Here is a 14,525-nt window from a genome sequence, read left to right on the forward strand (position 1 = left end):
CGGCACAGCTTGGTGTTTAAATCACCGTCCCTGCGTGGTGTCCTTCAGTGATCGTGAATGTTATTCATGTTATATAATATTAATATTTGAGGCTAGATTACATCTCTAATGAGAAGGATCCTGCGAGTCTGTTTATACCGAGGCCGGCCCGAGTGCGCGACCGGACCGGACCGAGTGCGCGAGCGGACATGACGTGTGGCTGTCGTAAAAACCCTATTTGTAAACAACCAGTCCTTTAACTCAGCGCTACGTCATAAACACGGCGCGCTTGGAAGACCACGATGTCATCTTCCTTCTGTCAGGTAAGTAGTTTATTGTTTTTAAAGATCGTTACGATCTAGGTTTACAGTCCGAGTGCGGAGAGAGTCCGTCAATCCACACTATGGACGCTGTTCATGAGCTAATACGCCATTGTTAGCCACATGCTTCAGCTCACGGTAGCCTGTGCTACCTGGGAGGTGAATACATGGTTGTCAAAACCAGTTCAAGACGCTTAGCTCATCATTGAGGGACGCTACAATATAAATATAAACATGAATTTGATTTATGAATGCTTTAGATTAATAAGGAGTGTATTTCTCTACTATTACTCCATAATATCAGGTCAATTTGGTTTAATGTATAGTATGCACTATGACAATAATGTTTCCATGTTATGGTGTTGCGATTCATTTTATAAAACAATTGCTATGTTCTGTTTTTTAATCAAGGAGGATCCAAGTGAAGCTACAGGAGTTTCATTAACGTGTATAACTTGGACCGAACAGTTTGTTTTGCTTGATGAAGAGCAGGAAGGGCAGCCTGGAGAGAAAGAGAAGCCGGGTTGAGCCCACTACCATCATCCACGTACCACGAGGAAGATGAGGGAGAGAAATGATCCTACCATTAAAGAGGTACTTTTAAGTTATATACCAGGAAAAACCATTTTATATAATGTGCTAAATATACATTTTTATTACATCCCCAAAGTACGCTTGCTGAAATACAAGTTAATATCACACTGAAAGAATTTTGATCAATCATGCTTCCCTGCTGTGATTGTTTAACTGGGAAAACAACTTTTCCACAGGAAGACAAGTACATTTAAGGAATACATGTGCAAAGTTTTCCTCTGTTATGTATAATGATGACCCCCATCAAACATAATGTTAGCAATATTTACACCTTTTAATTTATACTGATTATTTATGTCTACATGTGTGAATTTGCCTTCATTAGTTTCAGAAAAGAGCGATGATGTATCGGTCAGTGGGCGGCAGCACGAGACTCCGCAAACTAGTCTGTAAGCAAAGCAGACGAAGGCATCGAGGTTGCGGCCTGCCATCATTGTTATTTTGCTTAAGGGACTGAATATGTTTCATGCAGGAATATTAGCATTTCCCTTATATCTACCAAAACTGCTTGTTTCACAGACTGCAGTTTTGTTTTGATCCGATGTGGTTTGCAAATACAACCGTATCTGCAATGGGTTGTGGGGCATTAACATTTGTAACTCTAATTTTGTTTTGACAGACTGTGAAAAGAACGTTGAGAACATCACCACTCTACAGGAAGACACAGTCCAGTAATGGGTGTCAGAATTTCAGTAGTGAACGACAGGTACTGTGGAAAAATGTGTGTCATTGTTGTACAATGTCCTTTGACTCTGTTTACACAAGGTTAACACAAAAAGGTTTGATTGTAAACTGATATTGGTATGAATTCATGTTATTCTCCTCTTCACAAGAAACAAACAATCTAAATTACCTGCAGAACGCCCTTGATGGACACTTCAGCTGCATCGTCAGACTGGCCAGACAGCAAGATGCCAACTTTAATGCCAATTTATTTGTGTAACATTCTGTGACCAAATGTATAGATAACTTTTTGTAGATTGTAAAAAAGATAACCCATTTATTAAAAAAAAACGACACTAGAATTACCGCACTGCGTTGTATGACTCCGCTAACCAGTGCAGTGTCCGTCTACATATTTCTACATATTTTCTCTCGTATAAATGACACTGTGTCTCTTGACAACTGAAACCATAAGATGAGGTCAGTGTGGCCTTGACCTTTTGACTTTAACACAAATACACAGTTAGACAATCCGAAAACATACAGTTATGCCAAAATATATTTTGTTTCACATTCTAGATGGCATAAGCAGAGACATCAACTCAGGAAAAATATTTCTGTAGAAAAGAAAGCCCTGTACGTGTGTATGTATACATACGTACACACGTACAAACGCACTATTGAGACGTTTTGTTTTTTATCATATATTCTCAGGAAGGACTGATGCATTTACTGAGACGGGACGTGAGGGCCTACTCTGCGTGCTCAGAGTTCAAGCCCAGCAGGCTGCAGCGGGCCTGACATATTCTGGAACAGCAGCACAGTCTTTGGATGACTCCTCTGAAGATGAAAACATGGCGAGGTACTTCTCCACTGATGAAGAACTGTGAGGGCTGTGATTAGCTACACTCTCTTGCTACAAGGCTACTCTTGCTACTCCCTGGCAGCCTTAGGAAGGCATTAGCTTGCTTTGTGGTAGCTGTTAGCTTCAGCATTTTTAGTTTTTAGCGGCCTGTGTGACGTTTATGTTTAAAACAAAAAAATCTGAGGGAACCATCTTCATAATTTAACACTATGGTTTGTTTGTGTGTCCTTCAGTTCTTCTCTAGAGAAGCAGTACAGGTGTGCCTCAGCTCCACGGTCCCTCCTGCAACCTCCGCTCCTGATGCTAACCTCATGTCTCCATCACACCAAGCAGCAGACCTGGATTGACAGACCTTTCTCCAGAGCTGCCCCCTCCCTCTGAAACCCCCCTCTCCAAAACACTATTTGTGTAGTTTTTAAAGTATTTTTTGCATGAGAATTGTTGATCATAACATTTCCAGCAGATGCCTTAATGTAATGTTTGTGCACAATAAATGACATTGTTCATAACATATTGGTATTTCCTTGCACTTCTACACCATGATATTGTCAGATAAGATGCTGATTACATTAAAGCAGTGAATGCTCTGCTTTAAGCAACATAAACACACAATGATCCAATGGATCTGAAGTAGAATGGGCACATTACATTCTGTAGAGAATGCCTCAGTAATTGAAGTCAGAAAATAACTTTCTTTATCTGAGGTTCCAGTCATTTATAGTCACAGCAAAGCACACAGGTCTGGTTGTCTAGGGACACCCATATCATATTGTTTAAGATGTGTAACATCAAGTTTGTGTATCAGTGCAAAATACATACCGTCATTAGTCACATTAGATGTATTATTGTTTATACATTGCTTTATACATGTTTTCCTAAAAGTCACTGTAGATACAGAAACAACAGTATGGTTCAGGTGACAGTGAGTGGAATGTGAAGGTAATTTCAATGAGCTCAAGAGAAACCTAATGTGACGATATAGTTGATTTCTGATAGATAACCCCTGCCTCATTCATTGTAGTATTAATGTGTTTGAAAAAGTCAGGCTGCTGATTACCAGCTACTGATTTGAGTCAAACATCTATTGCTATCCTCTGTGTTCATTTCTTTAATGTTAAGAATGTTTCTCATAAGACCTTATCAGATGCATTGTGAAACATCTGGGTCACCTAAATTTAGTGTAAACAAGAGAGTGAACTCTTGACCAATGACGGTATGTATTTTGCACTGATACACAAACTTGATGTTACACATCTTAAACAATATGATATGGGTGTCCCTAGACAACCAGACCTGTGTGCTTAGCTGTGACTTTAAATGACTGGAACCTCAGATAAAGAAAGTTATTTTCTGACTTCAATTACTGAGGCATTCTCTACAGAATGTAATGTGCCCATTCTACTTCAGATCCATTGGATCATTGTGTGTTTATGTTGCTTAAAGCAGAGCATTCACTGCTTTAATGTAATCAGCATCTTATCTGACAATATCATGCTGTAGAAGTGCAAGGAAATACCAATATGTTATGATCAATGTCATTTATTGTGCACAAACATTACATTAAGGCATCTGCTGGAAATGTTATGATCAACAAATCTCATGCAAAAAATACTTTAAAAACTACACAAATAGTGTTTTGGAGAGGGGGGTTTCAGAGGGAGGGGGCAGCTCTGGAGAAAGGTCTGTCAATCCAGGTCTGCTGCTTGGTGTGATGGAGACATGAGGTTAGCATCAGGAGCGGAGGCTGCAGGAGGGACCATGGAGCTGAGGCACACCTGTACTGCTTCTCTTACGTGTGTACGTAAGTATACATACACACGTACAGGGCTTTCTTTTCTACAGAAATATTTTTCCTGAGTTGATGTCTCTGCTTATGCCATCTAGAATGTGAAACAAAATATATTTTGGCATAACTGTATGTTTTCGGATTGTCTAACTGTGTACTTGTGTTAAAGTCAAAAGGTCAAGGCCACACTGACCTCATCTTATGGTTTCAGTTGTCAAGAGACACAGTGTCATTTATACGAGAGAAAATATGTAGAATATGTAGACGGAAACTGCACTGGTTAGCGGAGTCATACAACGCAGTGCGGTAATTCTAGTGTAGTTTTTATTTAATAAATGGGTTATCTTTTTTACAATCTACAAAAAGTTATCTATACATTTGGTCACAGAATGTTACACAAATAAATTGGCATTAAAGTTGGCATCTTGCTGTCTGGCCAGTCTGACGATGCAGCTGAAGCGTCCATCAAGGGTGTTCTGCAGGTAATTTGGATTGTTTGTTTCTTGTGAAGAGGAGAATAACATGAATTCATACCAATATCAGTTTACAATCAAACCTTTTTGTGTTAACCTTGTGTAAACAGAGTCAAAGGACATTGTACAACAATGACACACATTTTTCCACAGTACCTGTCGTTCACTACTGAAATTCTGACACCCATTACTGGACTGTGTCTTCCTGTAGAGTGGTGATGTTCTCAACGTTCTTTTCACAGTCTGTCAAAACAAAATTAGAGTTACAAATGTTAATGCCCCACAACCCATTGCAGATACGGTTGTATTTGCAAACCACATCGGATCAAAACAAAACTGCAGTCTGTGAAACAAGCAGTTTTGGTAGATATAAGGGAAATGCTAATATTCCTGCATGAAACATATTCAGTCCCTTAAGCAAAAATAACAATGATGGCAGGCCGCAACCTCGATGCCTTCGTCTACTTCGCTTACAGACTAGTTTGCGGAGTCTCGTGCTGCCGCCCACTGACCGATACATCATCGCTCTTTTCTGAAACTAATGAAGGCAAATTCACACATGTAGACAGAAATAATCAGTATAAATTAAAAGGTGTAAATATTGCTAACATTATGTTTGATGGGGGTCATTATTAAACATAACAGAGGAAAACTTTGCACATGTATTCCTTAAATTTACTTGCCTTCCTGTGGAAAAGTTGTTTTCCCAGTTAAACAATCACAGCAGGGAAGCATGATTGATCAAAATTCTTTCAGTGTGATATTAACTTGTATTTCAGCAAGCGTACTTTGGGGATGTAATAAAAATGTATATTTAGCATATTATATAAATGGTGTTTCTGGTATGTAACTTAAAAGTACCTCTTTAATGGTAGGATCATTTCTCTCCCTCATCTTCCTCATGGTACGGGGATGATGGTAGTGGGCTCAACCCGGCTTCTCTTTCTCTCCAGGCTGCCCTTCCTGCTCTTCATCAAGCAAAACAAACTGTTCGGTCCAAGTTATTGACGTTAATGAAACTCCTGTAGCTTCACTTGGATCCTCCTTGATTAAAAAACAGAACATAGCAATTGTTTTATAAAATGAATCGCAACACCATAACATGGAAACATTATTGTCATAGTGCATACTATACATTAAACCAAATTTACCTGATATTGTGGAGTAATAGTAGAGAAATACACTCCTTATTAATCTAAAGCATTCATAAATCAAATTCATGTTTATATTTATATTGTAGCGTCCCTCAATGATGAGCTAAGCGTCTTGAACTGGTTTTGACAACCATGTATTCACCTCCCAGGTAGAACAGGCTACCGTGAGCTGAAGCATGTGGCTAACAATGGCGTATTAGCTCATGAACAGCGTCCATAGTGTGGATTGACGGACTCTCTCCGCACTCGGACTGTAAACCTAGATCGTAACGATCTTTAAAAACAATAAACTACTTACCTGACAGAAGGAAGATGACATCGTGGTCTTCCAAGCGCGCCGTGTTTATGACGTAGCGCTGAGTTAAAGGACTGGTTGTTTACAAATAGGGTTTTTACGACAGCCACACGTCATGTCCGCTCGCGCACTCGGTCCGGTCGCGCACTCGGTCCGGTCCGGTCGCGCACTCGGGCCGGCCTCGGAGGATCCTTCTCATTAAAGATGTAATCTAGCCTCAAATATTACTATTATATAACATGAATAACATTCACGATCACTGAAGGACACCACGCAGGGACTGTGATTTAAACACCAAGCTGCGCCGTGGTGGCATGGCAACCATCATAGCAACGATAAAAACATGCGTGATAACTATTAAAATATTTATCATAAGCATGAACTGGCTGAAGACTGTGGAAGCAAAGAGCACATTTCTCGCTAGAAATGGTGTCAGAATGTATTTTTATGCCCAAACTAAGTTACAAAATTATATTTTTATCTGAAAAAACAAGGAATCTCCGCCATGTTTTCCTCTCCGCAGACAGGAGCTTGAGAGTCACGTGACGTGAGAACACGCCAATGCAAAACAATGGGAGGACTAAATGTTACCATCTCACAATCTGGCCTCTCAGATTGTGAGATGGTAACGTCGTTCCAAGTGGACCAACGTTGCCATTGAACGTTTTCTGATGAGACTGGGTTGGTTATTTTACTGATGAATGAATCCTTTTGTCAGAACATTTTATATCAACTCACTGATGATGTGTTTTTATGTTTATAATTAATCTCCCATCAGTGCTGCTTAAAGTGATATAACCCTGAAGGGCAGACTGGGGCGCTGCAGTGCCACTTCACCTGGGATCTGGAGCCCGGTGTCGTCGCCAGGCTTTTAAACTTGAACTCGCCTCCGGCGATTGGACAAGCGTGTTTGTTGATCCAGGATTTGAGAAGGAATAATTAGACACTTATACATGAAGTTCTGGAAATTGAACATTTATTGTATTCACTGAAATACTTACAGAGAGTCTCTGGGGTTCTGCCGGACACGTCACCAGGTTCACTGGATCATGTCGAGAAGATTTCCCGTTCAATCCTAAGTCCACAGTATATATAATCAGACACAGGGTGGGCACAGAGGCGGTTCTTTTTCTTTGAGGGAATTCATCTGGCCAGTTATTGGCCAGATGTATACTGTTTCCTCAAAGTGCAGTTTTTTGCAAGCACATCACTTTCAACTGACCAGGTGTCCCACCACTGTGGCCTTGGCAAACAGGGAGCCTGCCACAGTGGAGAGACCCCAGCAGATAATACTTTTCCGGAGGATTTCATATCTTTTTCTCACCATATTTCATGAAGCACCTTATTGTATTAGTTCTGGCACGTCCTCTCTCTTTTCTGAGCATCCGTGCTTTCATTATTTCAAATCTCAAGATGAATTTCCATCACACACTTTTCTCCGAATTGTATTTTGGGTCAGATTGACATTCAGGTTGACACCTGCTCTTTCTGTGGTCGTGCTCTGGGCCTGACCCTGCGTCTGAGTCAAAAAGATTATACATCATTCTAACTAAAAGTAACTGTTGTAGCATTATTGATTATATGGATTATACAGCTAATATTTGTTCACAGGATATAGGTAAAATATAATCACAAGATACAGAGAAACATAGATATCTCAACACCGGCAGGAACAAACTTTTGAGAATCAAGGACATGCTGCTTGACATCGGCACAGAGGAAGGATGCAAGTGGCGTGGACACATTTACAACCTGCAGGGGTACGTCCACTTCAAGCTGGGGTCCATTGAAGAAGCCAGGAGTTTCTTCAGCAGAGCAGCGGAGACCTTCAGGAAGATGAAAGGAGCAGAGGAGGGTCCCTGGCTGGTGGTGACCTACGGGAACCAGACCTGGCTGCACCACCATCAGGGAGAACAAGAAGAGAGTCTGGTTTTTCTGTCAAAGATCGACGGCCTGATGACTGAGGATCCATCGCAGGACGAGCTGCACCCGGAGACCTGTTCTGAAAAGGCCTGGACTCTGATGAAGTTCAGCGGAGAACAGAAGCTTCTGGCAGCTGATTACTTCCAGAGAGCCATCCGGATGCAGCCGGATATGGTGGAGTGGCAGACCAGGGTTCTGAGAAACCCTGTCAGCAGCTACAGTGGAATCAAACCTTTGCTGTGGTTTTACAGAATCTTCACCTCCTCGGATGATGATGGTGATCAGCAGCTGATTGGAGGAGAGAGGAGAAATCAGTGCCACGTGCATCGGCAATAAAGTCTGCTGGGAAACATGTCGCGGTTTCAAGAACTGATGCGACCATGCCACAGCGCAATTTTTTGCGTGAAGGCTCTCACTCTATCAGCGAGGAGAACACCGTTAGATTTGCGGCCATGCAAAGACAGGTTAAGGCCATTGAGCCGGTCAAAAATATCCACCAAATAGGAGAGAGAGACAAGCCACATGGCATCATCCAGGTGCTTCGCCAGATCTGTTTGACTTTCAGTCAAAAACAACTTTACCTCCTCTCGCAGCTCATACAGCCGTTGTAACACCCGCCCCCTGGAGAGCCAGCAAACTTCAGTGTGCAGCAACAGCTGTCCGTGCCCTGACCCCATCTCCTGGAGGAGGACCCCAAACAAACGGGAGTTAAGTGGGCAAGCTTTAATATGGTTAATTATTTTCCCGGCCTGGTGAAGCACTGACTCGAAGAGCGGTGGCATTTTCCTGGCAGCAAGTGCCTCGGTCCATTGCACAAGTGGAGCAACTTGCTGGATGCGAGCTACAATGCCACGCTCACGCCCTGTCACCGACCGCGCTCCATCTGTTAAGAGGCCAATACACTTTCCCCAGCCCAAACCACTGTCTTGGATGACAGGTCAAGGACATTAAAGATTGCCTCCTGTGTTGTACAGGTCTGAAGAGGCCGGCAAAACAGGATGTCCTCCTCAATTTCCTTTTCCCGCACATACCTGACGTAAGTGAGAAGCTGGGCCTGTCCAACAATGTCAGTGGATTTGTCCAGCTACAGTGCATCGTAAGGACTGATTTGAATGTAGTGTATTAGTTGCCCTTTGATATCACTAAACATTTCTGACATTCGGCGTGACACAGTGTCATTTGACATAGGTATTGCGCTGAGTTTAGAAGCTGCCCTCTCTCCTATCATTATTCTACACATGTCTTGCGCGTAAACAACTCCACTCCTGCAGTGACAGTGTCAGTCGTCATAGATCAAAGGAATCTTTATGTTTTGCAAAGGTGACGTCTCTCTCTCATTCTTTCTCTCTCTCAGAATTTGGACATTTCCTCAAACCTTGTCAACATTAAGGTACGGCGAAGATTCATCCTTCGCCAAAGGAGACGTTGTTGTCATAACTCCACTTTGCATTGTCCTATCACCACCAAACTTCTGTATCATGAGTCCAAGCCTGAACAGCTCTATGTGTCAATATTTCCTCAGTCATTATTTATTTTTTTCATGCAAAACGCATGCAACACTTCAAATGCATGTTCTCGGGCCCGGCCAGTGCTGCTTTGCAGTCCTAGACATTTTTTATAGTTAGTACTTTCCAGTTATTATTATTATTATTCAGGCAAATGAATTGGCTTTTTGAGGGCTTTAATTATTTTTAATTTTGTTCAGGCAAAAGGCCAAACGCATGCAACGCTTCAAAATGCATGTGCTTGGGCCCGCCCAGTGATGCTTTGCAGTCCTAGAAATTTTAGCTTATTATTATTATTTTTATTATTATTATTATTATTGCGTGAGTTACCTAGATCAACCTAATCTTTTTTCATCAAGATCCATGATTTATTCCCGGGGAAATCAGTGAAATGTAAAGCCCTATACATCATTATGTTAAAGAAAGAAAAACAATTCCTAGATACGACCCCTGACCCAGATCCGCAACTTAACTTAATTTCTTAAATTCAAGTCAAGTTCATACCAAGTTATGGAGAAACCCAACAGTTCTCTTGACGAGCCAAAACTGACGACTGGTATTGAATATGTTTCTGATGGCTACATTTATTGAATGCCCAAAGTTACATCATATACTGCTGTCGCACTTAGGGTATAATAATCTCACCAAAGTGTACAATCATTTCATGATATCATACTTTTTACTGCACTCACACAAATTAATGAGCAAACTTGATCTAATCTGAATTTATAAAACTATGTTTTAATTTTTTGAATTTGTTTCCATTTGTTTGTACTTTGCTTCTGTCTCTATAGCTCTGCAGTTACATGACAGACTCCTCCACCGTGCATTTCCTGTTAATATATAACTTTCACCAACGTCTGAATTTGGCCACGAGGCTGAATTTTACAACCAAGTCTCTTGTCGGTGTGAGTTTGTTGCTGCCAAATTACTTTTGACCAGATATCAAATCCAATGCTTGAATTACTTTTTACAATCGTGTCCTGACACACCAGAGAACCAGGAAACATCAGTTCCTCCCTGAAGAGACACAGGCTGAAAACCAGACGATCACATTCAACTTGCAAACAAAACTAAACCGAACCAGACCAAACGTCCTGAGTGAGGCCAGCTACAGGAGAAAAGAGTCAATCTACAACCTGCCGTCGCTCCACACACTGACCGTGAGTTTAACAAACACCTCGACTCAGAGGGGAAGTAAACCTCAGTAAAATTCTTGGAGCTGTGACTGACTGACTGTCTGTTTTCAGCTTCACCTGGAGACTCAATGGCTTCCAGATTAGAAGAGGATCTCTACTGTCCCATCTGCCATGATGTCTTCAGAGATCCTGTTCTTCTGTCATGTAGCCACAATTTCTGTAAAGACTGTGTGAAGAGCTGGTGGAAAGACAAAGAAGTAAAAGAGTGTCCACTTTGTAAGAGAAGATCTTCAAAGTTCGAACCACCTTGTAACCTGGACTTAAAGAACCTGTGTGAGACCTTCTTACAGGAGAGAGATCTTGGCTCTTCACATGCTCTCTGCAGTCAGCACTCAAAGAAACTCAAATTCTTCTGTCTGGACCATCAGCCGCCAGTTTGTCTCGTCTGCAGAGATTCAGAAAAACACACCAACCACAGAATCAGATCCATCGATGAAGCTGCACAACAAAACAAGAAGCAGCTTCAGGAAACTCTGGAGCCCTTGAAGGAGGAGTTACAGTGTTTTGAACGTGTTAAAGTAGAGTTCGAACAAACAGCAGAGCACATTAAGGTCCAGGCCGGACTCACAGAGATACAGATCAAGGAGCAGTTTAAAAAGCTTCATCAGTTTCTGGAGGAGGAAGAGGAGGCCAGGATAGCTGCACTGAGGGAGGAAGAGGAGCAGAAGAGTCAGATGATGAAGGAGAAGATTGAGGCTCTGAGCAGAGACATAACGGCTCTTTCAGACACAATCAGAACTACAGAGGACGAGCTGAGAGCTGAAGACGTCTCGAGCCTGCTCAACTACCAGACTGCAGTGGAACGAGTCCAGCAGCGCCAACCAATGGATGATCCACAGCTGGCCTCAGGAGCTCTGATAGACGTTGCCAAACATCTGGGCAACCTGAGCTTCAACATCTGGAACCAGATGAAGGACATGGTCTCCTACAGTCCTCTGACCAGTTTGAGAGAAGGAGAGGAACAGAAGCTTCCTGACAATCCACAGAGGTTTGATACATTCCTCTCAGTCCTTGTTATCATTACTATTTATAGAGAACTTTTCAAAAGCCAGATCACAGAAGTTACACAAGGCAGCAATAAAAACAAATGAGACATGGAATTGTTTAAAAGACAATTCGTTAAGATAATTATAATTGAAGTAAATCAGGATCTTGAGTCATTGTTATTTTACTGTTGAATGAATCCTTTTGTCAGAACACTTTCTATCAACCCACTGATGATGTGTTTTAATGTTTATAATTAATCTCCCATCAGTGCTCAGAGTGAAATAACCCTGGAGGGCAGACTGGGGGCGCTGCAGTGCCACTTCACCTGGGATCTGGAGCCCGGCAGGAGCAAACTTTTGAGAATCAAGGACATGCTGCAGGACATCCGCACAGAGGAAGGATGCAAGTGGCGTGGACACATTTACAACCTGCAGGGGTACGTCCACTTCAAGCTGGGGTCCATTGAAGAAGCCAGGAGTTTCTTCAGCAGAGCAGCGGAGGCCTTCAGGAAGATGAGAGGAGCAGAGGAGGGTCCCTGGTTGGTGGGGACCTACGGGAACCAGGCCTGGCTGCACCACCATCAGGGAGAACAAGAAGAGAGTCGGGCTTGTCTGTCAAAGATCGACGGCCTGTTGACTGAGGATCCATCACAGGACGAGCTGCACCAGGAGATCTGCGCTGAAAAAGCCTGGACTCTGATGAAGTTCAGCGGAGAACAGAAGCTTCTGGCAGCCGATTACTTCCAGAGAGCCATCCGGATGCAGCCGGATATGGTGGAGTGGCAGACCAGCCACGTGTTAGCGTTAGTTTACATGTCCAAACCAAGTGTAATGGAACATTTTATTACATTTCACAGCAAAGACAATTATCAATTCTGGTTCATACAATTCTACCTAGCTGCAGCTAGGGACCAGAGCACCCTGTCACTTAGTCAGACTTGGGTCAATGGCACAGAACAATGGAATCACATTTGATTTATACTAAATAAGTCCCTCCTTTCACAGAGGTAGAATGTTTATCCAATCAGTTCTCTGCGTGTTGTCTTCAGGCTTAGATTTGGTCACCTCCAATCTGAATGAAGGACCCCTTCGAAGGTCTCACTACACATCAACATCAGGCATCTGCTTAGACTCCTAGTGTTAAAACCTGTTTTCCCAGAGACCCCTGTCTCTGACTGTAACACCTATGCACTCTATCGCAGACAGTAGGATGGACCCTGCTGTTAAGACCTTTTGTTTCATCAGAGGCACAAAGGAATCTCCAACGAATACAAATCTGAGTCTGCCAAGCTGACCCCACATGTTTTCAGTCTTAAACACACAGAAATACATATCAGAATAACATTCCCATCTATAACTGTCATTCCTTGCATGAAACATAACTAAATATAAAATCTGCCATCACACCAAGCAAAACAGGGGTCGAGGCAGACATCATGGAGAAGCTGAGAAAAGCCAAGGAACAGGATCCAGAGAACCTGTACCTCGCTGCCGTTTACCTCCTGCAACTTGCTAAGAGAGGAGAAACAGACCAAAGTGGAGCACGTGAGTTAGCCACAAAGCTTCTGAGAAACCCTGTCAGCAGCTACAGTGGAATCAAACCTTTGATGTGGTTTAGGACCTACACCTCCTTGGACGAGGCTGTGGCTTTGGCAGAAGAAGCTCTAAAGCTACATCCGGAAGAACGTTATCTGAAAAGATGTGTTTCACTCAGCTACAAATGGAAGATCTGGGAGAAGGACAGTGACCCAAGTCCGAGCCTGATAGAGAAAGGCATCCGTGCCTATGAGGATTTGCTTTCTCTTTATCCTGATTCCTCATTTATGAAGAGAATGGACCTCGCAAGTTTTTACGCAAAGAGAGAGAACACCAAGGCCAAATCTGAGAAGATCTTTCAACAGCTGCTCGTAGAGGATCTGGAACCTGCTGAACAACAAGCCTTCTTCAACATCTACGCAAAACATCTGTACTTCATTCAACGGCAGCCTAACATGTCAATCCAGTATCACATGAAGGCGGCGGAGATACCAATCAAGTCTTTCTTTCAGGGGAACAGCATCAAGCTTCTGGAGAAGATCAGACACAGAGAGTGCAACCAAGATGTAGACAGGTTTCTGTCACGGCTGAGAGAATCTCCGAAATAAATCCACCAGATATCATCCACACACAATCTGAATCTATTTGCATTCATCTAATTCAGGGGAAAGTAAATCCACGTATATTTATAGATTCAGCTGTTGTGAACACCGTTGATCACATTTGAATTCAGCTTGTATTCGTACGGAGCCAGATCACAACACAGTGACTGACAGGGAAAAGTCGTTGAGTTTTTTTTTCAACGTGAGGAAATGTTTGAGTTTAACGACATGTAGCTTGAGAATGTTCTGATGGTGATGAAAATATATACGTATTGAAACGTCTTCAATCTAATTTCTATATCTATAGAATACCTGTTCAATTGTTTTCAGAGTGGTTGTAATATTCATGTTAATAATAGTGATGCATGTATAACAGCAGGTTTCAGGTGTGAAAGATTCATACATTATTATTAGAGAAAGACAACATTGAAACATATTCTTAAAATTAGGGGTGCACCGTTATGGAAATTCTTGGCCGATACCGATATTTAAAATAACAATCTGGCCGATAGCTGATACCGATACTGATATTTGTTTATTTTCTTTTTGTTGTTATTCATTCACCCTTTTGTGCCAGAAAAATAATTAAATCATTATTTAAAAGCACTATTTAAAAAATGTTCAGCCCTTCATCACTCTTATCTT

At 42.1% G+C, this 14,525-nt stretch overlaps 2 protein-coding genes and 2 long non-coding RNA genes across 5 annotated transcripts; 3 read left to right on the forward strand and 1 right to left on the reverse strand.

Moving 5' to 3' along the window:
• Nucleotides 1–201: 201 nt before the first annotated feature.
• Nucleotides 202–2,930, forward strand: LOC128426970 (uncharacterized). Of its 2 annotated transcripts, XR_008333298.1 has the most exons (4): nucleotides 202–302; nucleotides 787–893; nucleotides 1,513–2,418; nucleotides 2,655–2,930. It is a non-coding gene; the product is annotated as an uncharacterized LOC128426970 (long non-coding RNA). The 2 variants fall into 2 exon arrangements; XR_008333297.1 differs by lacking the exon at nucleotides 202–302 and having other exon boundaries at nucleotides 723–893.
• A 1,584-nt stretch (nucleotides 2,931–4,514) lies between these two features.
• Nucleotides 4,515–6,231, reverse strand: LOC128427092 (uncharacterized). Its single transcript, XR_008333316.1, has 3 exons — nucleotides 6,133–6,231; nucleotides 5,542–5,724; nucleotides 4,515–4,923 (listed from the first exon to the last, which is right to left on the reverse strand). It is a non-coding gene; the product is annotated as an uncharacterized LOC128427092 (long non-coding RNA).
• Nucleotides 6,232–6,869: 638 nt separating this feature from the next.
• On the forward strand, nucleotides 6,870–8,663 carry LOC128427311 (interferon-induced protein with tetratricopeptide repeats 5-like). The gene is made up of 3 exons (XM_053414397.1): nucleotides 6,870–6,874; nucleotides 7,800–8,339; nucleotides 8,477–8,663. Exons 1-3 carry the CDS (start codon nucleotides 6,870–6,872, stop codon nucleotides 8,661–8,663), a joined length of 732 nt encoding a protein of 243 aa, XP_053270372.1.
• Nucleotides 8,664–10,824: 2,161 nt separating this feature from the next.
• On the forward strand, nucleotides 10,825–14,039 carry LOC128427312 (interferon-induced protein with tetratricopeptide repeats 1-like). The gene is made up of 3 exons (XM_053414398.1): nucleotides 10,825–11,345; nucleotides 12,012–12,545; nucleotides 13,130–14,039. The coding sequence occupies exons 1-3, from the start codon at nucleotides 10,825–10,827 to the stop codon at nucleotides 13,884–13,886; spliced, it is 1,812 nt and encodes a 603-aa protein (XP_053270373.1). The 3' UTR covers nucleotides 13,887–14,039.
• Nucleotides 14,040–14,525: the final 486 nt, after the last annotated feature.

The sequence above is a fragment of the Pleuronectes platessa genome, chromosome 21 (genome assembly GCF_947347685.1).
Source record: "Pleuronectes platessa chromosome 21, fPlePla1.1, whole genome shotgun sequence".
NCBI classification, from domain to species: domain Eukaryota; kingdom Metazoa; phylum Chordata; class Actinopteri; order Pleuronectiformes; family Pleuronectidae; genus Pleuronectes; species Pleuronectes platessa.